The sequence below is a fragment of the Perkinsus marinus genome (genome assembly GCF_000006405.1).
Source record: "Perkinsus marinus ATCC 50983 genomic scaffold scf_1104296937140, whole genome shotgun sequence".
Lineage (NCBI taxonomy): Eukaryota > Perkinsozoa > Perkinsida > Perkinsidae > Perkinsus > Perkinsus marinus.
This window is the reverse complement of record NW_003213889.1, coordinates 566,827-593,016: the sequence shown is the minus strand read 5'-3', so window position 1 is coordinate 593,016 and position 26,190 is coordinate 566,827. Positions and strand designations below refer to the sequence as shown.

Genomic DNA, 26,190 nt, shown 5'->3' with positions numbered 1-26,190 from the left:
TTACCAGTATGGCACCCAAACGTAAGTCGACTGGTCGGGGAGGAGGAGCAGGCAGAAGCAACAAGAGGGCGAAGGGGGCCAACGCGACAGGGGGCTCGTCGTCGTCATCAGTTGTCCTGCCAGAACTGGAGGCCCCTCTCTTTGGTGATGACCTTATGATAGACGATGAGGATAGGCAGAAGCTGAAGGAGATGACTGAGGTCACCAGTTGTCGAGTCACCACCTGCCCAGGGGCTTATTATGGCTTGCCCTGTAGGTCGAACGAGAAGCTGTATTCAACGAGAGGTATGAGCAGCTGGTGAGATATCGTGAGAGGAAGAAAGCCTTAGAGAGGTTAAAGGCAAAGGTAGGGGGGGCGTTATAATGTGGGTGGTCGTGGTCCTTGGGTATTTGATGAAGGTATGAGTGGCGGTGTTGTTGTAGGGTGTAACTGCATTGCCAGTGGCTCGGTCACCGAAGAGGTCCAAGGCTGGCGAGGAGTCTGATGCGGAGTCAGGTGGCGTAGCGGTCGGTCCCGGGTTCGATCCCACCGTGGTGCATTTTTCAGAGTCGAGTGAATCCTCCAGCGGTGAAAGCGAGTCTGGTTCCTCTTCTGGTGATGATAATGACGATGATGACGAGGAGGCCTCCTCGGGGTCGTCCGAGTCAGAGAGCAGCTCTGGGGAGAAGAGTGATGCTGAAGAGGATGAGGAGGTAAAGCAGCCGTACTCCTGTAGTCGGTCATATCAGCGTATCCTGTCGCAGGGAGTAGATGCTGAGAACACAGTGCGGCGGCCCCGTGTTCGATGTATTGGGGCATTAAATTTGTGGGTTGGCCTTCCGAGCTTAGCTGAGTTTATCCAAGCTCTCGCCCAGACACGGGCTGCTAGAGGATCTTGGAACATCCTAGGAAATAGTCGCCGTATCCATGTTTCTCAGGTGTAACCAGTAGTGACTGGAATTTTGATTATTGACGTTGGGCTGTGTGTGTTGTATCATCTTGAAGGACACTGTTGATAATAACACGGAGACCTAGGTCTCGCCAACTCGCCAAACTTGGCGAAACTGCAAGTCTGAATTTGACAAAATGTCGTACAGACCCCTCCGTGGACCGGAACACACCAAGTCTGGGAAAATACCAACCGATTTCCACAAAAATTTTCCCCCTTGTACCAGATTATGCCAAGATGATGGTGCTAGTGATTTCTGCTTGATCAACAGCAGTGGACGACTTTTCTGGTTAACTGTGGTGAATCCTACCTGAATGAGATGAAATCTTCAAAGATGAGCTATTTTCCTGGCCAAGTAGTCCCTACCAAGCTTGGTGTAATCTGTTCGGGAGACATGTTTCACCACAGAATGCGCTGTAATCCGCTTAGGAAGGCGTTGCGAGTCGCAACACCTCATCAACATACTCCTGGTCGCAACTTGCGACCAGGAGTATGTTGATGTATCCTGTTAGGCGGGGTCATCTTTGAATTTACCAAATGGCCAGGGGTCTGATAGGTTCGGTCCTGCTTGGTTCCTGGGACATGGATGGACCTAGTGCTTATATGTGGGGTTGATGAACTCATCCATGTGTGAATGTATAGATATTTCCAATCGGATGAGAGCGGAACTACGTCATTCCTTCACAAACGTCTTGGTTACAGCGACACCGGAGGAACTCTCACACCTCGTTGCCACTTATATGAGATTATCTGACTTATCAACAGAAACATCTCAACTCCCTTTGAAATCCGGTTGGCAACGAATATTCCGATTTAGCTGAACCAGTTAGTCTTAAATATCTATGGGGTAAACTGCATGGACAGCGCAGGTTGCCCTACGATCACCTTGGGCTTGGATCGTTGCTTAATGGACTCCCTAGGGCAGCCTCCCTTGAATCAGTTCGTCCTAGGATGACACTCCTCACTTGGATAACAGTTCGGGTTTCTGGTTTTATTGGGATCAGTTCTGCCTTGGACGATGGCCTTCACTTGGATAAGAGTTCGGGTTTCGGGTTGCCCTGTCGGGTTTCGGGGGGGGGGGGGGTTTCGGGTGTCCCGTTCTCCGTTTTCACCCGCAATCCCTTGTTTTTTTGGGTGAACTTGCAAGCTAGATTTTTCCTTCAGTCAAGGATTCACACCTGAATAACGGTCATCATATTGATGACCGTTTCCCTTGTGATTCGTGCTCTCGCTCACAGTAGGATTCCGCCCTGCGAGTGGTGTTTTTTCATCAAGTTGACTCCCGAATAATAATATCTTTCTTGTCTTCTTTATGCGTGCCCGACCTTCAATTTCGCTCGCGTAATGATCGCGTAATGATTTTGACTTTAGCTATTCTGTTGTTTATTGTTCACGGTGGAACCCGAACTGCTATCCAAGTGAAGGACAACATCCAAGGCAGGCTTAGTCAATAACTGCTGTCTTGAGAGTACCTAAGGCCATAGGAGTTGGTTTCAGCGAAACCGTCGTTCTGCGCTGTTCGTGCACTTTCCGTGCAATCTTACTGACAGTTCAGATATTTACTGATAGAGAAATCCCAACTGGGAATTGGAGAGGTATTGACCAAACCTCAAACCTGAAGCCCGAGAGCCGAGGTCTGGGTTTGGCAATACTGACCAGAGGATGAGTCAGATATTTAAGCTACCCGAGCAATAGTTACAGTCTGTAACTTACAGAGTCAAGTGCCTCATCTCTAGTCCCCCAGTATCAAGGGTAAGAAGAAAAAAGATCGCACTGCTGGGGTGCTCCACATTCCTACAGCAGTCCTTCGAGTCTGCCATTCTGTCATTGCAGCACTCACTTTCATCAACACAACAGGTTGTTTAGCGCTCGCCTCACGGGTACTTCGCTAGGTCACACACTTTCCCTCTTATCTGGGATGATGGTACGATCCCCAGCTGGGGAGATTCTCCGCCAAGAAACCGTACAGTGTTTCTCTCCCATATTCAGTCAGAGCCTCTTATTATAACGCAACAACTTGGCGCGCGCCCGTCTGATCGATTTACTTATTTATGCACGACTTCAGTTCAGCCTAGCACATAGGACTATTCGCATGACCTATGGAGCAGTAGGAAGGAGTTCCGAGTCTCCGCTTCTTGCAGTGGCCGAGGAGAGGTTGGATGCACCGAAGAAATTATATGCATGTGTGTTCCTCTTGGGTATAATCAACAATACTGCCCTCCACCTAATGTAAGGAGGGGCTGTCCAACAACACCTCTCAAGTCAATTAGAGGGGGAAGGCTTGGGAGGATCGATCACACATGAATGCTGCCGAGCTCGATGAAATTTATTATTTACATAATCGAGCAACTGACGAATCTCTTGAAGCAGAATAAGACAGTCCATATCCGTATGATGGAGAACCCTCTTGGGTCGTACTGGTCTCTATAAGGCTGGTAGCAGGGGACCATCCATTTGGGAACCTCCAGTCGACGCAACTCTTCTTTGGGAATATTATATCGAATAATGGTTAGTTATTGGTAGTTGCGTATTTAGGTATTATGAGTTATTCTGGAGTGTTAATTCAGATTGTCTTGGTAGATACTCCACCTCCCAGAGTTTGGCCTACGACTTCAATAAAGTAGACTACATGCCCTACTATGGTCTCGTTCAGCTCCTTAGTTGTATACTCGCCAGCGCCCTACATGCGAGGTATCATCAAAAACCGACCGTCGTAGTAGTAGTAGTAGTAGTAGTAGTAGTAGTAGTAGTAGTAGTAGTCCTATCAGATTTGGTGTCGCCCATTTCTCCTTCAAAAGCCGTACTAAGTTCCTCCTCTCCCTGCAGGGTCTCAGCTACTTCCTCCTTGCTATCTCTACTGCCTTCAGAGGGTGTAGGGCCCATGAGAACTCCTCCGACCGTGATCACTCCTTCAGATGCTGTCCGAGGCTCCTCCTCCTCCTCTACTGCGACATCGACCCTAGGCTTCAGTATATCTCTCGTAGCTGCTATCACCAGTGGTAGCAGTCAAAGCATCGGCGAAATACTCGTGAGCCCTTTCTCCTCCTCCCCACCCCTTCCTCCTCCATCAGAGCCCTGTAGGTGGTCTCCCGATGTTATCATCTTCCTCCTGCTACCCTGGGGGCCTGGGGTATCGGTAGTGGTGTATCGGGGCTGGTAGCCCCTGTACTGTATGCTCTCTCCAAATCAGCGTACTCCAATGAAGTGGGCACGGTAGCTTTCATGTTATCGTTGAACGTCTTGATACCGATGTAAAGACGCCCCCCCCCCCAACCCTCTCATCAGTCACCTCCTCCTCCTCCTCCTTCAGATTCTATACTGCCTTTATGTTCGTTGATCAGCACAACCCAGCAGATCACCTTGGCACCCATGAGGCCACTGAGGAGCTTCAGTCGAGGAGCGAGCCTCTCTCCTTCGCGACTGCCACTCGTTGCATGAGGTTGGCAGGCGGCGGTGTATTGAACTTCGTAAGCCAGAGTAGTTCCCCGTTGTAGACCTGCATGCATCCTCTCCAGGGTGCGGTATACTTCCTGGAATATCTCATCACTCAGAGTTTCCTTGATCGCAGTACGTTACAGTCTGCTGCTGTTGTTGGTGACCAACATAGCTTGATAGGCTCTAACGCGTAGGTTGTTGTTGTTGGGTCTGTTACCAGCCACCCGTCTTCAGCTACGCCATATCATATGCTGGTTATAACCTTGGGGTAGCCGTCTCACGAGGTGTCGTTGGTGTGGTACGCCCCTTACCACCAGTCGGTAGCATCGTCGTCGCACCCCTCCTTGCTCAGATGCCCAACCCCCCTGTGGCCCTCATATGGATTCCAACTCTCCTGCAACTAATTAACTGTACCCTCTGGGGTGTCGAGTCCAAACTGCATTTTGTGAGTGCTTTCCCCTCCTTGTCACTACTGAGCATCATCGTGTTCCCATGCCAGGTCCGATACGAGTTGTTCCCCTCTGATACCGCAGCCTTCCAGTTCTACACCTGTTGTATGGTCTTTGTTGGTCTCATGGGTGGCACCAGCTACTCTGCATGCTACGCTTACTTCAGAGATACTCCGACTATCCCTGCCAGCCTTCGTGAGGTAATCGACGTCTATCATCACAGTGGCCTCTAGTTACACCGATGCTCAGGTCCTCGTCAATGTTTCCTATGGTGTCAGCAGTATAGGCATGCTCTCGTCATCTATCGCGGCACTTATTCTTAGCAAGACTGTTCTGTCGGAGTGTTCAATATACCCCTGTCCCCAATGAGGGCTAACCCTTATGCTGGCACTATCGGGATCAAGAGAAGGCCGCCCCGAGAAGGAGGAGGAGGAGGAGCGGAGCATGCCCCTGGTTAGTCGTAACACCTCTCGAGTTTCATAATGCTAAGGGAAAACATTTCGTTTGAAGTGGCGTTATGGTTGGGGGATTCGCCTCAGGAGTTTTTTGCTTATCCACATTCCTTTGGAACTGTCATCATGAGTGCTGTCGCTGTAGCTCCCGCTTCTCTCGGATTCCATGCTCCCGGTAAGAGGCGGCGTTCTTTCCTAAGCTCCGACCAGTATCGTATCCTTTCAGGTCTCATCACCGGTACCATCATCTTCGCCGTATTGGGAGTAGTGTTCACCTTTGTGGCCCCCATCCTCTTCGCTAAGGAGACCCCCAAGATTACGAAGGGCGAGAGTAAGTGATTCCGCGTGATTGTCGGATGAGGTCACCACCTCTTTCCTCCTCAGGCATCAGACTCTCCATCCTCCTCGTATGGTTAACGACTATTTGCATGTGGATGTTGTAAGTGCATCATCGCTGCTCATCTTCCCTTTGACTGATCTCTTCTCAGTTGGGCATTCGTCTACATGCACCAGATGGTACCCCTGATGAGCCCCATCCGTAAGAATCCCCTTTTGGAGTAATTTCAACACTAAAAGTTGCACTAAGATGTATAACCCTCTCTTCTATGAGTGAGACGTACTATTGCAACCCTGCTGCTCCTATTCAGTGTCACCATACCATTGCTATGCGGTATCACTTCCTTGTTGTTGTGTTGTGAGTTGTGCAAAGAGGGATACTCTAAGCTCTATCCAGCTTGATACACTTGGGTACATGTTGCCGGCTGATACCCCACAGGATGAGGAGGACAGGCCGCCGCCTTCGCCTCCCCCTCCACCGCCTCCTTTACCACTGCCTTCGCCGACTGAGGTCAGATTAGGACCGAAATCGGAGAAACTTTCTGATATGAGGCTCGCCGACTCTCCTCTCGCAACGGCAGTAGTGTCCCCGCCTAGTCGTGAGAAGAGCCCTCCTCGGGCGCAGCCTGTTCGTACTGGGGACCAGAGTGAACGGTACGAGGTCACTTTTGCCTTGCCGGGAGCGTTGGGTATGGAGTTCGCAGAGATCGAGCCGCCATATAGGATATCCCGAGTGCATGCAGGGAGCATAGCAGAGAAGCTTGACGTTAGGCCTGGGGACTGTATGAGGGCTGTTGATGGCAATGTGTTGACGGATGAGAAGGTAGAGTGGGAGAGTATACGGCAGATGCTATCAAAACGACCTGTAGTAGCTCAGTTCGAGAGGGGGCTGCCAGGCGAGGCGGGTGATGGGTCCAGGATAGGAGGGGTAGTAGGGAACTGGGGTGTCGGGGTCCTTACGTCCGCCATCTCCAACGTCAAGACGGCGACTCACGCCGCTATAGCAACTGGGATTGGTTCCGCCGCGAGGCGTGCAGAGGATGGGAGTAGAACTCCTGAGGACCGTGGTCTGGTCGAGAGTCTACAAGCTCAAGTAGCTCAGCTTCAGAAACAACTAGCAGAGCGGCCTCTGGTGGAGCTCCCACAGGAGAGGAGTGGGAGCCGTGATGATGGTGGTGATGATAGTTTCTCGACGTTAGCTGATGCTTATGCTTCCCTTCAACAACAGCATTCATCTCTATTGGCACAGTTTGATGCAATGCAGCAGATGCAGAGCCATGCTGAGGAGGTGGAGCGGTATAAGGCTCGTGTGGAGCAGTTGGAGGAGGAGAAGAGGGCTCTGGAGGGGGCAGTGAGGGACCTTGGCAACTTGGACACGCTGAAGGATCGTCTGAGGAAAGGGATGGAGGCAGAAGTCAACGCGGCTGACCAGGCCCGACAGGTAATGCTGAGGACTTATCTTTAGCGGAGCGATAGAGTTCGACAACATTGGAAAGTTATGATATTAGAGGAATGTGATACAGTTCAGTTGGATGAAAACTATGACCATCGCATCGTGAGCTCAGTTGTGGTGAAACAGCATGTTTATGATAGAGGGGAAATGAGTCGATATGATTGGCAGCTTCCACTGAGTGTATGGTTGTCTTTGTAGATAGTAACTCTAGAGGACGAAGTGTGTAGACTACGGCGATCTCTAGCCGCCTCGCAGGAGGCTTTGGACTCCTATACTGCTGCTATTGACAATGCTGAGGACCTTCAGCTCGGGGATGCTAATGAGCTCCAAAGTCGGCTGGATGATGCACTAGCCGAGAAGGCGAGGATTCAGGCTGCTTTAGCTGCTGAGGAACAGAAATCGCGAAAACTACAGGAACAGAGCGAAAAGGTTGGGCACTAAGCTTAGTCACTTCGGGAATGCGGCCCGTATTAGGTTCTCGACTTGACAAGATCCGTCACTGCCATCACTGCTGAGCGTGAGGCCCTGAAGGGCAGGGTAGCAGAGCTGGAGAAGGTGGTCAACTCCTGCTTGCAGAAGCTACAGAAAGAGATGCAGGATCGGCCCTATCTGATAGACCGTAGAGAGGTGGCTCGAGCGGTAATAGCATTCGTGAGAGCATGCGATGCTGGAGAGGTGGAGGAGGAGACGGCTATACAGAGGTTGACTGAGCAGCTTGGGTTCACTGTGGAGGAACGACAAGCTCTGGGGTCAGCAGAGTTGCCCCAGGCAGATGGCCCCAGGCCCTCATTACTGAACCGAGCAGCTGGGGACGGTGATGATAAGCGAGAACGGTTTGGAGATTCCTTTCTGGCTTTCCTCGAACGTGAGGTTGGAGATGATAGTTCTGCATTGGAGAAGAAGAGGATCCCCGACCCGGATGAGCCCATGGCTGAGTAACGGTGGAGTGGTTGCACCGATATTTCCTTTTTTGCACAGTTCCTACTATCTATGTAATGCTTGCGTGTCACCACTGATTACGCGTTGAGTGATGGTGACACACTGCAGCTTTTCAATGTCAAATCCAGCAAGGGAAATAACAAATTGAAGAGCTTAAATTCGATTTTCGAGGGGTACACGAAAAAAGAACTTTCACTTCGAATTCTAACTTTCATCCCGTGAGAACTCCTTCCACTCGACGAAAATGAAATTTCATCTCGTCAATTTGTTTTTTCATTCGCTGAATTTGAGATTGAAGAAGTGTAGTTCCCCTTTACCAGTATGGCACCCAAACGTAAGTCGACTGGTCGGGGAGGAGGAGCAGGCAGAAGCAACAAGAGGGCGAAGGGGACCAACGCGACAGGGGGCTCGTCGTCAGTTGTCCTGCCAGAACTGGAGGCCCCTCTCTTTGGTGATGACCTTATGATAGACGATGAGGATAGGCAGAAGCTGAAGGAGATGACTGAGGTCACCAGTTGTCGAGTCACCACCTGCCCAGGGGCTTATTATGGCTTGCCCTGTAGGTCGAACGAGAAGCTGTATTCAACGAGAGGTATGAGCAGCTGGTGAGATATCGTGAGAGGAAGAAAGCCTTAGAGAGGTTAAAGGCAAAGGTAGGAGGGCGGTATAGTGTGGGTGGTCGTGGTCCTTGGGTATTTGATGAAGGTATGAGTGGCGGTGTTGTTGTAGGGTGTAACGACATTGCCAGCGTCTCGGTCACCGAAGAAGTCCAAGGCTGGCGAGGAGTCTGATGCGGAGTCAGGTGGCGTAGCGGTCGGTCCCGGGTTCGATCCCATCATGGTGCATTTTTCAGAGTCGAGTGAATCCTCAAGCGGTGAAAGCGAGTCTGGTTCCTCTTCTGGTGATGATAATGACGATGATGAAGAGGAGGCCTCCTCGGGGTCGTCCGAGTCAGAGAGCAGCTCTGGGGAGGAGAGTGATGCTGAAGAGGATGAGGAGGTAAGGCCGCCGTACTCCTGTAGTCGGTCATATCAGCGTATCCTGTCGCAGGGAGTAGATGCTGGCAACAAGGAGACTGTCAAAGGTAAGGCGTGCGCGGTACAGTGTGGAATCGGCATTGGACTGGTATAGATTCTCGAAAACACGAGAAAGCTCTGGTCGCGACTAAGGCAAGGCAGGAGGAGCTCACTCTGCCGATGGCACGCAAGATGCTCGTAGCAGCTTATCGTCGGCGTCCTCATCTTGAAATAGTCGCTTATTGTCCTAGGTTACTCGGCAGCTGTGCTTTGAATACGTACAGCTTCCTGAGAAGCTCAGGGATTCTGTTCTAACAGGAAGTTTCTGTCGGCTGCAAACTACGGTGAGTGACGGCGATTCAACTCCCCTGTAGGGGCTCCTCGGGGAGGGAACGTGTGCTTCGTCGGGTCGGTAGTATTGTTCTCCTCCGATCAGTTCCAAAACACCTCGGGTAATAGCAGTGGGCAGATGGACACGACCGCAGACGGTGGAGACGGGTAAGGCAGTTGGTCGCTTGTCTGTGTTCATGGGTTCAAGTCGTAGTTACATGATGGCTGAGATCACCGGTCTCAAGGCACTCGACAAGCCAGTGCAGGTCCGGATACCCACCACCAATGGAGGTACGTAAGTGGTCGAGCAGCCATGGTGGTGGTAGTGCACCACCTCGCCCCTTCGCCCTCAGCTATCAAGGTTATGACCCTGCATCACAATCTGGCCATCCGACTGCTATCCGGAGTGGCGGCTATGGTACCTGTTACCTGCCTTAGTAACCAGCCTATCAGCGAGGTATTGGTATCATGCTCTTCTCACATACAGTCCTTGATGTTAGGTCGAACTGCAATTGTGGACAGCTGCTGTTGGTCCTGACCACGCCCAGGAGGTGGCCCTGAGTGCACCAAAGAAGGTGGCTGGGGGGGTTACCTTCCGAAATTAGTAACATGTTGACAGATAAAAGAGCTGCAAGAAGGTAGACGGTTCGAGTGGACTAGTGAGAACATCGATAAGTACATTGCCAAGAAGCACGGAGGGCAGTCAGTGGTGATGCCCCATGTTATGGATGCCTTGCCTTGATCTGGTCTTATTACAGGTCTCGACGAGTCTGGCGATGGAGGAGAGCCAATTGGTAACTAAGATCGAGGCTCTGATGCAGAAGCTGCAAAACCCCGAGCTATCGCAAATGGACAGGAGCGAGGTGCGACAGTGTGGGATCAGTTTGTAGTGAGGCTCAACTCGGTGTCAACAGATTGAGATACAACTCAATAAAGAGGAGACTAGACTGAAGGAGGTCACGCAGGAGATCAAAGCCAACCAGCAGAAGTGGGCACCACGGAGGCCAACCTTGCTCGAGGGCACACTCCTGTGTGGGTGTCAGGTTCCAGGCTGAGAATCAACGCCTTCGGAGGGTACAGGAGATCAATAGGAGGAATCTTGAGCTGCAGCAACAGACTGATTTGGAGATGGCCAAGCGTCGGGCACGTCAGTTGGGAACCACGACGAAGGGCGGTGCCAAGAAGGGCGGCATGAACGGTGATGTGGACTTCACTGGTCGCCGGCCCCCAAGAGGTATGGATGGTCGTCTCAGGTGGCTCATTGAACCCTTATGAGCGTCGGGAGTGCCGTCCTACTATGCTTTGGGATGTTGGTGGCCATCGTGAGGGTGCGGCTGGTGATGATGATGATTCCAAACCCTCTTCTCCCGACAAGCGACAGCAACAACAGCAGCAGGACCAAGCCTCGTCGAAAGATGTGCGCAATATTGATGTTTGTCAGCGCCCTGCAAAGTCTTGTATAGGCAAAAATGTCGAAAACTAAGAGTCGATTCGATCGTATGCTGGAGGTTTATCGATCGGTGGATCCTCTTAACTCGATCATCAAGGTGAGTACTCCCTTTCTACGCACCATCTACCACATGCCGCCCTGTAACAGGTACAGAGCCTATTGAGCCGCGTGGAAAATGAGAATGGGAAACAACATCTTCTAGATGAGGTAGGTTACGGGGCGATACGCTCGATAGGCATCCCCCTTCGCGTCAGGTTCGCCATGCTCGGGCACTGGGCCCAGCAGATACGTCCAAGTCACGATCAGTGTCCGTCCTACCTTTGTGGTCACAACAGCTACCAAGTGCGGCAGGGCGGCAGCCACGGGGCGAGATCATGACCTTCAAGGAGTGGCAGCAACGAGTAGACCTTTTCTCATGTTAGTATCGGCCTATTTCCCTCTGTCAGGTGGAGGAGCAAACCCAGCAGGCTTCGTAGACATATTCGGTCGCCGTTCGGCTTCACACCTGCTACTACCGTTTAGTAGCAACACAGAAAACATTTGGAAACTTCCACCCTTCACTATTGTTTGGTTTAGTTATCACCCGAACAAAATAGCAGTACTTGATCCTCGGGGGGTTACAATGGGACCTGATTGTGTGAATCGACATCGAAGAGCCCTGAGTTCATGCACCTGGAAGATTGACAAGGCTTCCTGCTGTTTTACTTCATCATTTTTCCGATCGTGAAGGGTGTGAGTGTAGTACCTTCTCGGAGCTATCGGATCCGATTGGCTTCGAGCATTGTTCAGAGTCTTTTGGACCATATACAGCACGTCGGAATGCTGCCGACAACTGAAGGCCTACCGCGCTCGCCTGAAGATGTCTCACATCATAGAATGGGCAGTAGTCAGTCTCGACTGTAGCGTTGAGAGAGTCTTGGATGAGGGTCGGCATAGGCGATTTAGGCTGCCATTCTTAACTTGGCAATATACTCCGCATGAAACAAAATAGGTTTATGTGGATCATGTGGATGGGGAGACGGCTGGCTCTGTTCGATCACAGCCGTCTCGTGAAGATGTGCCATCGACTATGATTCATCATCAACCGTATAACATCCCCATACCGCTTCATGTCAATGCCAATAAACATCATCATCATCATCACTGGTGATATCTCGATGTAGACCTGGATTGCACTTAGCTTCTGCCCCTCAGGTTGCGGTCACAAGCATCTCGACACGAGCTGCTGATTAACTCGAATGCTCATCCCATTCCTCGGCATGATGCGACTACTTACCCCACTGATCGTCATCGCGGCGTGATAGTCGTCCCGGTGGTCTTTGGTCCCTATTCAGCTCCCACTGCACCAGCGCAAGGGGCGTCCGGCAAGTTCCTCCTATGGGATGAGACAACTCCAAGTCGCTCGTCGCAGATGTTCTCTACGAGGGCTGTAGTCGGCAGTATCGTCGACCCTGCCTCTCTCCAGCAACTTGATACTGAACCTAAGCAGCGCAAGTCTAAACGTCGTCGTCGTCGTCGTGGGTTGAAGGATTCTGCATGCATTAGGCATAAGCCACACCACAAGGAGAGGCCCTCAAAGAGCGTGTTCCAGACCTTCTCGCCGTTTGACCAGCGCTTTCCGCACTATATGTCTCACGAATCGCGCTTCCTGGACGGGTTCCAGGCATGCAGTCCGTTTTCTGAGGAGTTTGAGCGGGTCACTAAATGGCCGTCCCAGAGTAGTTCGAGGGGGCGCAAGCGCAATAGTAAGAGGATAAGACTTGCCAAGAAGTATCTCATCGGACATCAATTGAAGCCGAAGAATTGGGATGTTCGGTCCTATCATGAACATCTGTCGAAGAAGAAGGTTGATGAACGGCGCCCCTGTGGGTGGGGGGCAGTGTGCCCCTTCGATGCTGAGTTCGTGGGATTGACCTCCAAGCCTGGCCGCTATCAACCCAAGACCAGCACGCATGTACACGCCAAAGGGCTGATTGTGTGCTCACCGTTTGACGATAGATTCAGAGAGCAATGCCAACTAGGATGGTGGCAGGAGGACGACCCGGATGAGTTCGTAGCCTACTCGCCATTCGATAGCAGATTTCCATCGAGATTCTCCCCATTCAAAGGTCGTGGTAAAAGAACTCGATCCACTAGAAGCCCCAGAAAGGTTCTGTCGTCACCTGAGCCGTGGAGCTCCCCTGTTACAGCGGCCCCAAGGGGTACCGCTTTCCCTAGGATGACCCCTCTCGCCTCCAATATGACTGCCAACCCTTCTTTTCATATGCTGCCTATGTACTCAGTTCCTGTCGATTTTGATCCAGTGTTTTCAACGGGTGTACCGTAACTTTCATTGATTAACTAATGCCGCGGCAATTACTGAACTCTCATCATTACTCGCTCTATGAAGTACTTTACTTTGACGGATTGTGGTTGTTGTGTACTTAGTTATCACTCCGATACTTGTACTGGAGTATCATCCTCGGGGAAGACCCTTGGTCTACAGTATTGTGTCCAGCTACTGTATTAACATCAAATCTCCGCGAATATTAATGGTGTCAATCAACGTCACGTACTATCCTCCGACATTCCCGAGCAAGTCCTTTTCTACTTGTCTGGTCCATCAACAGTGAATAACCTTGGGCGCGCGCGGTTGTCGTTGTCTTCATCACGCGCCCGCAAGAGATTGACATTTGGTATTCATTCGGTCGTACAGGGAGCTGTGTAGCTACTATGGTGGGTCCTAATAACCACTAAGATGATAATTTTCACAGTTCGTCATGATGGTGAACTATAGTGACTAGTGGTATGGTCCTATTGACTCTTCTAGTAGAGGACCGACCGCTCAGCCACGCATACGCTGGTCTCGATTTTTGAGAAATTGGTAGTAGTTATTGACTTGGGGAGTATGCTTTCAAAGGAGCAGGGTTGAGTAGAGTGTTTTGCTGGTAGTAGTGATGGAGAAGTATATGTTCGCTATCCTCAGCTCAGCACAGGAGTTTCCTCACTAAGGAGTTTATATACGAATTAGGGTAGAAGTGTTCGGAAACCATCAAGAATTTTCCCGAATTTCCTCGAATCTTCCCTAGTGTCAGCGATACATGTAGTTGACCATGTGCTTACTTTCTCACACTAGTAGTAGTAGTTGTTGAGTGGCCACCTTTTCCTTCATATTGCTATCGTCCGACTACTACACGTCGAAGTAATATTCCGTGATGTCCGCCACTCGGTTTGTCATCGGCATCGTTGTTAACATTGTTGGTGCTATTACCACAAATTTCGGAACTGTTCTTATGAAGTATCATACGGCAGTAAAGCATGGCAAGGGGCATTCCCTCATAATAGGGTTAGTACTATTCTGTGTGGGATCCATTTTAACATTCGGGTCCTTCGCATTCGCCCCCCAGTCACTACTTAGCGGTATATCGGCAATCCAGTTCGTGTCGAATCTCTTCTTCGTTCACTACTTCCTCAAAGAGCCCTTCACCATCTTCAACGTATGTGGCACTGTGGTCATCATAGGCGCAATAGTAATGTTGGTGGTATCGTCCAACAAGTCTGAGGCTATCAACAGTGTCGACCTCATGTTCCAACAATTCTACTTCTCAGCGACACATGGCTACTTCGTGCTAGGCCTGATAGTCCTCATCATGGTCATCGGTTTCGCCTTCTGGATGCGTACAGGTGCCCCCATTCTGTGGTTCAGTCGGTCTAAGTGGCCCAAGAGGATACAATGGGAGCTATCCTTGCCGAGATCCCACAATAGGGTAACCCGATTCCTAGTCCCCACTGGGTACACCTTTTGTGTAGCCGCAGTAGGGGCCCAATCTGTAGTATCGGGAAAAGTGTTGTCACTCATTGTCACCCAGGCTTTCGGTGGCCATGTATCGCAGTTGTATCAGGGTAGGACTTTCCTAGTACTTTTTGCATGGCTATTCGCCGCCATATTCTGGGTAATCCATCTCAATCGAGCCCTGAGGATATTCCCAGGAGCATTCCTTGTACCACTAACACAGGTTTGTTGGACACTCTCAACAATGCTATCTGGTGGTATCGTATTCAAGGAGTTTGTAGCGATGCAATCGTGGCAATTGGGGGTGTTCTTCGGTGGTACTGGAGTATTATTCTTTGGGGTATTCCTCCTCAGTCCAAGGACCACTGATGATGATCAAGAGATGGCTAGGCGACGGAGCTCTATTGCTAGCAGTCAGAATGTGGTCGCCCGTAGTGATGATGATGCAGCAGGATTGAGTGCGATGAGCGTTGCTGACACTCCCGTGAGCCTCAACAGTATCAGCCTCCCGCAGTATGGAGGTAGTCTATCCCCTGCCTCACGCCCGCCTGGTGTGTCCCCAAGGCGACTGGGACGGCTGGTCTCAGATGGTGGTACTATTACTAGTGGTCTGTCGGGTATACTACCACCGAGAGGCAGTAGGAGCATTTCGATGCGGTCCAATTCCTTATCGGAGGGAGGCCCAGCTATGGTACCGTACAGTAACGAGATGCCGGCGCCACCGCCTCTCTCATGGGACGGCTCGAGGAGCCCTGGTGGGACTCGTCTCACGAGGCAACGCACTCTGACTAGGATCATGTCGGCTATGACTGTTGATGCCGCAGCGGAGATCCGTCGAGAGGAAGGAGCTGATCTTGGGGGGTTCGTGTTGGAGCCGAGAGAGACGCATCATTATCCTCTTCACACTGCTGAGTCTATTCAGTCGGTTGAGGGAGCTGAAATCAATAGAGAGGATTCGGCAGGAGCAGCAGAGTCTGCTGATGGGGCTGAGTTGGATAGAAGACGTTCGTTCAGACTGCGGTCGATGTCGGTTAGAAGTAGCTCGAGTGACTTGGAACACACTTTCCCAGATCCGCCTTATTTGAGATTGAGTAAGTGGTGGAATCGAAAGAAAATGGAGAGAGCTGAGAAGAGGCGATTGAAGAGGATTCGACAGAGGGAGTTGCGGAATGCTGGTTTCGATAATAAGGCCTCACGATCAACCACGACTCCGCATAGTGCTGCTGATCGTGGGGAAGAATCCACGTCCGTGGTCAGTGAGAGCAACGATTTAGAAATCGGCTTGGGAAGAGCGCGTGAGGAATCACATAGTCGTGGAACAGCGCCCAAGGTGTCGAGGAACTCTAAGGGGAGCTCATCTTCCCGAGTGCCAGCTCTGGCGCCTGATACACCACCAGATTCGTCTCGTTCGTCTGTTGCGGGTGGTGACTATTGAGTTCGGCAAAGTCCCCTCGCTCTAGTATCGCACAGTTGTAATCAGACTATATAATTGAAGTATTATCCGAGAAGTTAATCTCCGTATTGTATGGTGATGATGTCGTTCGTACCGTCAGATTTGGTTCTTACTCTTTTCTTGTTGCCGAGCACTCAGCCGTTGTGCACCATAAAAAGTGGCTTAAGCAAATGTATTTATCTCTTTTTGTAGTCCGTTGGACCACTACCTATCTACTGTATAGTCGACAACCACTGCTACTCAGTGTCGCGATCGGTAACGCTTCTTGACTATGCGCAAAGATGTTGTTGTCGGGACAGTATGCGATCATTGCCGTTCTGTTGTGAATGAGGGTAAGCAACAGCATCAGCATTTCTTGTTACATAACTATTTACCATTTGTTTTACTATTTCAATCCGATGTCGCTCGTGTTGTGTTTGTTGAGTTTGATGAGATCACTGAGTCTTTGGAAAGAGACTGAACGCATGAGCCACACTTGGAATGGCGAGCTCATGATCAGATAGAACAAAGCTGGATAATTTGCGAGGCGAACTGGCGCTGGTTGAAGTCATCGCTAAGTTTAATCGAAGTCTCTGGGAATAAGTTGATAATCGTAGGCTGAATGGAAAAGTCTAAACGTCACTAACGAGTACTCAGCGATGTAGTTGACGAGCCCGTGGCATCCTTTCTAGCTTGCCAAGGATCCGCTAGTGACTGGTAGGCGATCCTGCACAGCCCATCATTATTACACATTTGCGCGGGTAACGATGAATGGCCACCGCTAAGCTGCCACCCAATGAGGGTGAGCAGCAGCGTCGACGACGTCGACTTGACGTCCCTCGCTATGCCACAATTTGCTATTTCACACCAGTATGGCTCGCATCGTGTTCACACAGTTGGGATAGGTCCGAACAAGATGAAAAAACACATGTAATGTAACTGAGAGTTGACACCGGGATATGCCCACACAACGGCGGAATTCACAGTAAAATCGACTTACAAGAAACCTGTATCCTTAGAGCTCGAGGGCTAAGCTCGATTTCTAGCATTACAGTTGATTATTACTCAGTGGAAATAACAGTCCGAATAGGCTTCAAATGTAATTATATATTCCCTACGCTGTCAGGTTTCTCATTGCCTGCCCCTTTATTAGGAATGACCGCTCTCGAGCTCGATGCTAGTATTGCTGACCGCATCAGGTTCATCTACGCCATTTCTGGTATTGTTTCCTCTTGAACTTGGTTGGTGTTCTTCATCGAGTCACAGGTATGAAGTTGCCGGACAGTTTTGTTCAGCCTGAACACTGTAGCTTTGGTTATAGGGAGAACAGCACCCGAGAAATGCTGTGGTGTCTGCTTGAACTCCAAACTCGATATCTCAGTTAAGTACAGTGAGACATTCTCGTAATTTACGTGGAGAAACACATACCACCATAAATGTCTTGATCATCAAAACAGTGACATCAGCCCTTCGTGTGGTCCTGCAAGATATAGTCTATGAGCAAGCAATGACGGTGAGAGCAAGCACGCATCGTTGTGAGTTTTCACGATAACCCACCGTCTCAAGGTGTCCGTCAACTTCTGCATCATCAGAAGTAGGCACACAGACACATAGGATTTGGTCGCTCTCTACCAGCAATGTGAAGGCTGTTGGTGCGGTATAGACGTAGGAGTGGCTGAATGGCAAACAGACTATTCCCGCTATACGATTGTAAGAACTTTTCACGCTCTTCAAGATTACCTTCCGGATGACGCTTCTGAGGACACGCAGAACATGGCAACGACAAAGTGGCTTCAATAGTTACCATGATGACTGCAAGTGCTAATCCGTGCACGCGCATCAGTTGAGGTTGGCCCAGTAGTGAGAACCTTACATCAATGCTTTCGAGCTGCTCGTCTACCGATGATGAGAGATCTCTTTCATGAGTGGCGTCAAACTCACGCTAGAATCAGCAGTTCGGAAGAGCCCAATTGCAAGGAGGTTCCTGTCCAGTATGAGATGTTGGAAGAGGTCGAGGTAAGCCCGGCCAGCCCAAGCGGTAGGCAAGAGGACCTGGCCGATGAGGACGGCACGTTATCACAGAGCTCAACATACCATAAGTATTCTGCTAGATATCATTTGCTGTACGAGTAAGGCCAAACTTGGGTTATAGAAGGTGTTGGCGACTAGGGATGTCACAACAGATCCCACATACAGTTGACCACAGGCGAACCTAGGCTGTCTGAAATACTCTTCTGGTTGGGCAATCTTGGCCTAGAAAGGATGCTTCGGGAGGTATCCAGAGAGCGACCTGCCTGCTTTGCATTGGGCAGATCAGCATCGAGGGTTGTGTTCACCGACTGGAAGTCTCGATCTTCCCCGATAGGGACTATGAGACAAACGACTATCGATAGGCTTTCGAACGGTTTGGTTCAAACCACGCTCACAAGCATGAGTCTGCATTAGGACATTCCGGTTCTTGCGGAACAGTTTGGATACCTGAGGTTTCGATCAGTTCCCTTCCTAGCGTATCTCTAGTGTGATACCCTCCTATCGTGTGACTTTACGGAGCCTGCTGACGATGATGTTGATCGCCTTCCAACATCTCCTGATGGTCGGCGTCCGGTGATGTCGGCGGGGTGTGGTAGGTAGTGATAGTTCTCATCGAATACCAACTCAACCACCACGATTGTCTCCGATCCCTGACCACATGATATAGGCCGAAGTAGGCTGATGTTGACCTTGGGCAAATGGCTTTCGATGAGCCTAACCGTAAAAATCGCCTCTGCATCGACCATGTAGGGGTCCTGTGCTGATCCACTAGGCCTAGTCTGCATTATGACGCGTGTAAGCATGATCTCTAGATGGGCTACTACCGATCCCAACTGGGATACGAGTATCGTAGCAGCTTGCCGGAAGTTGGCCCGCTCAAGATCGAACAATGATAGCGCTGAGCCTTGGACAAAGTACACCTCGGGGAACCTGGCCACCTGATATCAAGGGCAAGGAACACTGGTTCAAGGAACGTGTGAGTAACACACTGTATTCCAGTCCATGGGAATAAAGGGAGCCAATACCACGATGGGGGTGGCCTCAGCGAAATAGGCAGCTCGCATTGGTGATACGAAATGCTCCAGTCCTATCTTGGCACCTGATCCGTATGGCTATACATATGACCACTAAGGGGAACGAACTCTCTCCTTCCCTTGCTGCTGAGGACCCTCCAGCTACAGTAAGTATAACATGACCACCTTGAGCGAGCACGTCCTCGGGCGCCGCTGGTGGGATCTTGGAAGCCTGCATCGATGTTGATGAGGAGGTATAATGGCCGCCGAAATTGGACCTTCTCTAACTTGTCCAAGAACACCAACTGTTTGATATTGGGCGGCGCCCTGGACAGCTGTGCCATAGACATCATATGGAAGTTGGCCTCCTCTACCAGGGTCGCTGCTTTCTTCATAGATGCGCTCATCCTCAACACTGCACTGTTTTTGTTAGCTCCCTGTATTGCAAGCTCTCACATGTGGATGGTCCAGAGATTGTCTACCCTCCGGTGATCGTTCCCGACTATCCCTCCCTTGTATGATGCATTTCGAAATCTACCGAGGGGGTCCGGAAGGGTACTAACCTCGGACACCTCGTCACTATAGCCGTCGGATTGATCACTACGCCGACCTAAGCAGGGTCGACAAACTGATATGAATATCGAACTACTGTGGTTACGCCAGCCTTTCTGTACGATAGCGTCGCGATCGCTGGCGATAAAGATGCCGTAAACGCCGGTATGATCCTCGGAGTCCATGACTGCGTAGTCGGATCCGGGATTGATAGTGATCACCTTCCCTCCAGTGTTCATCACATTACGTTCAACGAGACCTGTCAATAGGTGGTCATGGTTCGAATAAGGCAGTGATGGAAGAGGAGTGGTATAGCCCAACCTATGAGGTAGACGTCTCGATTCTCGCTACGGTTAAGGACATCCAAACAGCAGAGACCGAAGGGTTGCCCGTAGTATGCTGGGGAGAGTGGAACCTGCAGTCGATCTTATGAGTGCCATACACATCATGACAACCTCGTATAGCTCGTTGCCAAGGCCAGCGTCGTACTCCTGTAACCATTGTGGTGTTCCTTCCAGAGCTTCTGTATCGCTCACAGATGTACATAGATTACAAATGAGAGTCGAGAAGCCCGGGACCTGGCGACTAATTGCGGAGATCGATGCTACGGCGAACAACAATCAATGCCTACTTGGCAGGTCTTTCCTATAAGCTCTAGCTTGAACTGATCGATGCAAATGAGCGTTGTGAGCTCCGACATGTCTTCTTCATCGACCTTAGATACGAGTTGCGCAACGAGCGGTAGACTAACGGTACATCTGGCATGGCCGCGCCACCACCTAGCATTTCGCTTCCGAGAATGTCCTTGTGTTCAGCCTTATGTAGAAGGACGATAATCCTTGCGTTGGGATTGTATCTCCGAACCGAAAAGAAGCGTACAAGGTTTTCAGTATCGTCCTGGACCTAGACGAGGATAGAGCCGGTCCAACTAAGAGGGGCGTCTACTGGATTCGAGGAGAAGATACTGGGAAGGATGAAGAATGCTTCAGCACGTGTAGCTCCAATGCGACGCATATCAGTAGCCTCTAAGAGGCTACCTTGCAAGGTGTACACCCTCGATCGCATATGGACGTTATCCTTCTGACGTAGATATCTGTGTACGACTAGAAAGTAGCGAACAGACAAGCAGGAACGCCGACTCGCTCATAGACTGCATCACGCTGCCTTGACCAGGAAAGAGTAGAACCACTTCCAAATCCTCGCTGTCATCAGCATGATCCGCATGGTATATTTCGGAGAGGAAGTCCTTGAGCATCTCAGTGGAAGGTGTCCCTGCAAGATGTTTCTCGGGAGCAATACTGACCGGGCCGTACCGGCAACCACTATGTGACGATATCGTCGCTTCAAAGGATAGCGTCCTCGACCGGATCTAGTGAGGCCGTAGACTTCAAGTAACTTGTTAACCGCATATGAGAAGGCCGCGATTCCTCCAAGAATCGTCCCTAAAAAGCACTCAGGGGATGTGAAACGAAGTGGAGGTTCGACTGAGCTCCGTACAAACAGCAACAACTCGACCTAGTGCTGTACTAGGGCTGAGGTCTCCATACCCCACGGTGGAGATAGTAACCATGATGAAGTAAAAAGATGAGGTTAATGTCCAACTCGTTGCAGTGGGTTGGAGCACTAGGAGCCACTGAGGGTCCTGACCAGGGAGCTTACAAGGAAGGGGTGTGGAGGCACGTCTGGATACCTCCAGGTTCTCCAACGTCATGACCACACATGAAGCAAAGTAGACCCAACATACTGCCCCGATGCAAACGTTAACTATCTGAGAATAGAGGATGCGGTGCAAGGACACGCCATAGGCATGGGAAATGAGGAACTTCTTGGAGCTGAGGTATAGACAATGAGTGACCAACCTGCATGTTGATGTCGGCACTGTGGAAGCCCGCGGTTGCTAAGAAGAGATGCCAGTTCTGGAAGACCCTTAGGCTGGCGAAGAAGGCGAAAGAGAACCATGTCTTTAAGCCAAAGTCGTCGACCCAGACAGACTGCCCCACTACAGATACCACAACGAACACAGCGACGAACACCTGCGGAGGGCTCAAGGGCTCCAGCCATAGGCCAACGTGGATGGTAGTGTCAGTGCTCACCGAGCTGAGGGAGTGCTTGAGAAAAACAGCAGTGCCTTGTGTGATGTACAACAAGCACAACATGATGGTTTCCAGACCGTATAGTATAGCTATGAAGAAGTTGAGGGAATAGCTGATGCTGAATAGGAGACGTTATGTGAGTGGTTTTTGGCAGGGTCCAAGCTTACGTATGAGCGGTCCAGGTATAGGATTGGTAAGCAAAGATGCAACATTGGTAGAGAGAGCCTATTATGACGAACCCGAGGTAAAGGTAGGAACCTCGAGTGTATCCCTATAGAGGATGTCGAACCCACAAGAGCTCAGTCGGTGACTACTTCCGCAACACTCAACTGTCGTTTGAGCTTCTCGACCGACGTGCTACCCCATCTCGCAGCTTGCGTTAGGAAAAGCCCCGTACAGGCAACGATGAGCCATACCTAAGATGGCACACCGTAGAGCCGTAGAAGCAGGGTTGGACACACAATGAAGCACTGCCAGGTGACTCTAAGACCCCAGTCCCAGTCGAAGAGGGCACAATGGTCACCACAAACCCAGCCCTCGGTATCTCCCATATCAATTGTTGACGTATTGCTGTTCGACATACCAGAGATTATATCAAGCTTACACCACTGATTTCTCCAGGTACTAACTTGAGGTAACTCAATGATTGGATCCGAGCGAGACACATACGGGGGTGATACATGGCGATGTATATTGTATAGACGGGGTTATAGACTATGGATGAAATAATATACTGCTCGTAGAGCAGTAAGGTCCCTTTACGGAATTCTCTATAGGTTGACAATCGAATGAGCACTTGCCTTCTGGCAATAGTTAGGCAGCCTCTCGAGCTCTCTGACGCCGTGTAGACCGTCGTATTTGAGGACGAGGGCAGGCACTGGGGGCACGGGAAGTGTTAGTGTAGGGGATGCTGAAGGATGCGGGATATACCATGGAGGATTCAGAGCGAAACTCCCACCTCGAATCACCATGCATAACGCTCCATCCCATTAGGCATTCCTCTCTAGCTCGTCTCCTGGCCTCTCGGACCTTACGTTTTTCGGCTGACTCCTTCTGCCGTATAGTCTCTCCATCGAACTGACGGGGAGTAAACCTGCCTTGTTCGATTGGACCTCCACCTGTTACCTTCGCACGCCTCACGAGCTCCGATGCACCAGCTTCAACGAGCTGAGTCAACGCCTGAAAGATAGACTTTGATGCGTCCCTATCCAGATGAGCTGCACCTTCTTCTTCGACAACGATTGTTCATCAGGAGTTTCCTCCAACCCCGAGAGTAGTTGTTCAGCCTGAAGGTACATGTCGTGGAGGGGTGTACCTCGGCAGCTCTCGATGAGCTCGTCTAAGAGAGCGGCTTTCGTCTGAAGTAATCCCGTTTGCGGCTCTCACTGTCATCTCTAGCGGGCGCTTTCTTTGTTCTTGGAGGGGACGGGCTGAGATTGAACTCTCCCCCAACGTTCGACCCCAGCCGTAACGTTACCTCTCGGGAATGCCCGTCATATGTTGCACGAGTGGCAACTAAAGTTCATATTTGAATACTGGCCTAGAACTGGAATGATTCTTACTGCACGGTCCCTCATCTGTGCTTCGATATAGCGAGCCTCACGTGTCCTCATTGGAGGTGCCCCGAAGCGGAACCCTCTTGGGGTCCGTTCACGATGACACACTCTCATGCTTTGATATGTAGGCGGGTACGAACAGGTATCAGGCATTTCCTTGTAAAATAGTATACAACCGAAGCTCCATCGTGGGATAATGCGTCCGGTAGCTCCAAGCTAGAGGAGCTGGCCTATAGAGTCCCCACCTCTCGCCTCTGCTTTGTCAGTAGTGGGGCAACTATGCCACCCTAAGATATGCCTAGATACAGTCAATTCAATCGGTTGGGGCAACTATGCCACCATAAGATATGCCTAGATACAGTCAATTCATTTAGTTGGGGCAGCTATGCCACCCTAAGATATGCCTAGATACAGTCAATTCAATCGGTTGGGGCAACTATGCCACCATAAGATATGCCTAGATACAGTCAATTCATTTAGTTGGGGCAGCTATGCCACCCTAAGATATGCCTAGATACAGTCAATTCATTTAGTTGGGGCAGCTATGCCACCCTAAGATACGTCTAGATACAGTCAATTCATTTAGTTGCGGCAACTATGCCACCCTAAGATATGCCTCGATACAGTCAATTCATTTAGTTGGGGCAACTATGCCACCCAAAGATATGCCTGAGTACCGTCAGTTCATCTGGTTGAGGAAACTATGCCACCCTAAGATATGCCTGGATACAGTCAATCCATTTGGCTGGGGCAACTATGCCACCCTAAGATATGCCTAGGCACAGCCAATTCATTTGGTTGGGGCAACTATGCCACCCTAAGATATGCCTAGGCACAGTCAATTCATTTGGTTGGGGCAACTATGCCACCCTAAGATATGTCTGAGTACCGTCAGCTCTGGTTGGGGAAACTATGCCACCCAAAGATATACCTTAGCGTAATCAATTGCTCTGGATGGGGCAACTATGCCACCCTACGGTATACCTTAGCGTAATCAATTTCTCTGGATGGGGCAACTATGCCAAGCCAAGATGTACACTAGCGCAAGCATCAACGCCAATTCGTCGAACTTAAAGTTACATTCCTCGTGCTAGCAAAAATGAAGGAGAGCAATTAACCCACAGGAAGCCGCAAAGAGACGTAGTTGGGGAATCAACCATATGCATGATGTACCCAGCAAGAACGTCATAAAGGTATATTCTTTGTGTTATATAATACGATTCTATAGACCATAAATTACAAGCTCTATACAACCACACATCATATTGAAAGACTTTAGCCATGCACGGACAGCTAAGCCTTATATAGCCATTCTAGATTGTACAGCGCGTTTCCTCGATTTTCTAAAATTTTTTGATGAAATGACCGCAGTACTAGATACCATATGAGCCGATTCAAAGACGGTGTCAATCTTAGACGACTACATCTCGACTTGGAGCCATGTCTGAGCTTCAGTTCAATTGCTACCGGTAAATACTATGGAGTCGAACCTACGTTAAGCTCAGAGCGTCTTGCACTCTTGAATCTCCTCAACCATTCGACGACCGCAGCTTGACTGAAGTGATTTTCGGACTGGTTGCTACTGAATTTACTAGTCATGCTTTCGGAATCAGCATTTCGGAGTCCCTCTGAGTTCGTTGGAAACTGCTACCAAATCTTATTCCAGGAGTTTTTTGCTTACCCACATTCCTTTGGAACTGTCATCATGAGTGCAGTCGCTGTAGCTCCCGCTTCTCTCGGATTCCATGCCCCCGGTAAGAGGCGGCGTTCTTTCCTAAGCTCCGACCAGTATCGCATCCTTTCAGGTCTCATCACCGGTACCATCATCTTTGCCGTATTGGGAGTAGTGTTCACCTTTGTGGCCCCCATCCTCTTCGCTAAGGAGACCCCCAAGATTACGAAGGGCGAGAGTAAGTGATTCCGCGTGATTGTCGGATGAGGTCACCACCTCTTTCCTCAGGCATCAGACTCTCCATCCTTCTCGTATGGTTAACGACTATTTGCATGTGGATGTTGTAAGTGCATCATCGCTGCTTATCCTCCCTTTGACTGATCTCTTCTCAGTTGGGCATTCGTCTACATGCACCAGATGGTACCCCTGATGAGCCCCATCCGTAAGAATCCCCTTTTGGAGTAATTCCAGCACTAAAAGTTGCCGCCAAGTTTTCCATCATGCTGGCCGATGACCGCTATTCCCGACAAGTCAACTTCAACAGCCGTTCTCTCTCTCGTGGTCTTCCTCCAACAATCTCTCGTTTATGCACTACGTTGTAGTCTTGCAGTCAACGCTTTGTATTCATCCGACCGCTGCTTGTTGTTGATACTATCCTATGGTGCAATGATGGAGTTTGGTGTGTCTTCCTCTACTCTATGAGTGAGTAATACTATTGTGACTTTGTGCTATTCAGTGCCGACACCATCGATGGTAGTGAGAACCTTCAGTATCGTACCATTCCTGTGTGGTATCATTGTGGGCTGCCTAATGGTTGTTTATTCGAATACAATTCACCAACTAATGTCGAGTTGAGTTATGAGTTTGATAGGACGCATGCAGATATTCGACATGCTATCTGTTTATCTTGGTGAGATGCCGCAATTTAACGTGGAAACCTCGATGATATCACAGGGTATGACTGTCATACTATGACATGACGAAACCGGTGCGAACTCGTGCTCCTACTATCCGTTACAAGCTCTTTGTGTAAATGCAACCGTGTATGAAGCCTTCGGAGGAAGTCTTCTTGCTGTCCATTATCAAGGTGCTCATTGCTTATTTCCAAATCCCAGGAGCAAAAGCATATGCCGTTGTGATACACGATAAGACGTGTTGTATAAGCGGGATGATATAGGCTACGAGTAGAAAAATATGATTCAAAATCAGTTGCCACATGCAGTTGCCGTCGAAGCCTCGTATAATCGTCTGTGTCTTGAGGGTGTGCAACATGGCGCTCA

General features: G+C 50.1%; 10 protein-coding genes across 10 annotated transcripts; 7 read left to right on the top strand and 3 right to left on the bottom strand.

Moving 5' to 3' along the window:
- Nucleotides 1-8: 8 nt before the first annotated feature.
- Nucleotides 9-924, top strand: Pmar_PMAR023459 (Immediate-early protein, putative; the record flags this gene model as incomplete). Its single annotated transcript, XM_002783291.1, has 5 exons — nucleotides 9-200; nucleotides 257-346; nucleotides 424-496; nucleotides 548-693; nucleotides 745-924. 5 exons carry the CDS (start codon nucleotides 9-11, stop codon nucleotides 922-924), a joined length of 681 nt encoding a protein of 226 aa, XP_002783337.1.
- Nucleotides 925-4,255: 3,331 nt separating this feature from the next.
- On the top strand, nucleotides 4,256-5,182 carry Pmar_PMAR023458 (hypothetical protein; the record flags this gene model as incomplete). Its single annotated transcript, XM_002783290.1, has 5 exons — nucleotides 4,256-4,396; nucleotides 4,424-4,554; nucleotides 4,599-4,809; nucleotides 4,864-5,013; nucleotides 5,063-5,182. The coding sequence occupies 5 exons, from the start codon at nucleotides 4,256-4,258 to the stop codon at nucleotides 5,180-5,182; spliced, it is 753 nt and encodes a 250-aa protein (XP_002783336.1).
- A 209-nt stretch (nucleotides 5,183-5,391) lies between these two features.
- On the top strand, nucleotides 5,392-5,807 carry Pmar_PMAR023457 (hypothetical protein; the record flags this gene model as incomplete). The annotated part of the gene is made up of 4 exons (XM_002783289.1): nucleotides 5,392-5,440; nucleotides 5,492-5,600; nucleotides 5,650-5,704; nucleotides 5,754-5,807. 4 exons carry the CDS (start codon nucleotides 5,392-5,394, stop codon nucleotides 5,805-5,807), a joined length of 267 nt encoding a protein of 88 aa, XP_002783335.1.
- Nucleotides 5,808-6,148: 341 nt separating this feature from the next.
- Nucleotides 6,149-8,065, top strand: Pmar_PMAR023456 (M protein, serotype 49 precursor, putative; the record flags this gene model as incomplete). The annotated part of the gene is made up of 3 exons (XM_002783288.1): nucleotides 6,149-7,042; nucleotides 7,253-7,483; nucleotides 7,529-8,065. 3 exons carry the CDS (start codon nucleotides 6,149-6,151, stop codon nucleotides 7,991-7,993), a joined length of 1,590 nt encoding a protein of 529 aa, XP_002783334.1. The 3' UTR covers nucleotides 7,994-8,065.
- A 245-nt stretch (nucleotides 8,066-8,310) lies between these two features.
- Nucleotides 8,311-11,344, top strand: Pmar_PMAR023455 (conserved hypothetical protein). The gene is made up of 20 exons (XM_002783287.1): nucleotides 8,311-8,500; nucleotides 8,557-8,646; nucleotides 8,723-8,795; nucleotides 8,847-8,992; nucleotides 9,044-9,077; nucleotides 9,125-9,207; nucleotides 9,261-9,353; nucleotides 9,446-9,507; nucleotides 9,554-9,630; nucleotides 9,693-9,796; nucleotides 9,840-9,914; nucleotides 9,959-10,048; nucleotides 10,098-10,202; nucleotides 10,254-10,327; nucleotides 10,383-10,537; nucleotides 10,593-10,756; nucleotides 10,803-10,886; nucleotides 10,937-10,996; nucleotides 11,044-11,190; nucleotides 11,236-11,344. Exons 1-20 carry the CDS (start codon nucleotides 8,315-8,317, stop codon nucleotides 11,263-11,265), a joined length of 1,932 nt encoding a protein of 643 aa, XP_002783333.1. The 5' UTR covers nucleotides 8,311-8,314; the 3' UTR covers nucleotides 11,266-11,344.
- Nucleotides 11,345-12,130: 786 nt separating this feature from the next.
- On the bottom strand, nucleotides 12,131-13,136 carry Pmar_PMAR023454 (hypothetical protein). Its single transcript, XM_002783286.1, has one exon. The coding sequence runs from the start codon at nucleotides 12,741-12,743 to the stop codon at nucleotides 12,363-12,365; it is 381 nt and encodes a 126-aa protein (XP_002783332.1). The 5' UTR covers nucleotides 12,744-13,136; the 3' UTR covers nucleotides 12,131-12,362.
- An 847-nt stretch (nucleotides 13,137-13,983) lies between these two features.
- Pmar_PMAR023453 (conserved hypothetical protein) lies at nucleotides 13,984-15,656 on the top strand (the record flags this gene model as incomplete). The annotated part of the gene is made up of 3 exons (XM_002783285.1): nucleotides 13,984-15,082; nucleotides 15,149-15,587; nucleotides 15,632-15,656. The coding sequence occupies 3 exons, from the start codon at nucleotides 13,984-13,986 to the stop codon at nucleotides 15,654-15,656; spliced, it is 1,563 nt and encodes a 520-aa protein (XP_002783331.1).
- Nucleotides 15,657-18,989: 3,333 nt separating this feature from the next.
- On the bottom strand, nucleotides 18,990-22,263 carry Pmar_PMAR023452 (calcium-activated potassium channel alpha chain, putative; the record flags this gene model as incomplete). The annotated part of the gene is made up of 17 exons (XM_002783284.1): nucleotides 18,990-19,123; nucleotides 19,237-19,474; nucleotides 19,520-19,647; nucleotides 19,687-19,848; nucleotides 19,911-20,004; nucleotides 20,045-20,167; nucleotides 20,221-20,304; nucleotides 20,346-20,492; nucleotides 20,535-20,682; nucleotides 20,729-20,861; nucleotides 20,903-21,031; nucleotides 21,249-21,357; nucleotides 21,449-21,622; nucleotides 21,683-21,800; nucleotides 21,850-21,953; nucleotides 21,997-22,098; nucleotides 22,144-22,263. The coding sequence occupies 17 exons, from the start codon at nucleotides 22,261-22,263 to the stop codon at nucleotides 18,990-18,992; spliced, it is 2,247 nt and encodes a 748-aa protein (XP_002783330.1).
- Nucleotides 22,264-22,452: 189 nt separating this feature from the next.
- Nucleotides 22,453-22,980, bottom strand: Pmar_PMAR023451 (hypothetical protein; the record flags this gene model as incomplete). The annotated part of the gene is made up of 4 exons (XM_002783283.1): nucleotides 22,453-22,592; nucleotides 22,651-22,759; nucleotides 22,808-22,861; nucleotides 22,906-22,980. The coding sequence occupies 4 exons, from the start codon at nucleotides 22,978-22,980 to the stop codon at nucleotides 22,453-22,455; spliced, it is 378 nt and encodes a 125-aa protein (XP_002783329.1).
- Nucleotides 22,981-24,943: 1,963 nt separating this feature from the next.
- On the top strand, nucleotides 24,944-25,356 carry Pmar_PMAR023450 (hypothetical protein; the record flags this gene model as incomplete). The annotated part of the gene is made up of 4 exons (XM_002783282.1): nucleotides 24,944-24,992; nucleotides 25,044-25,152; nucleotides 25,199-25,253; nucleotides 25,303-25,356. 4 exons carry the CDS (start codon nucleotides 24,944-24,946, stop codon nucleotides 25,354-25,356), a joined length of 267 nt encoding a protein of 88 aa, XP_002783328.1.
- Between the last annotated feature and the right edge of the window lie 834 nt (nucleotides 25,357-26,190).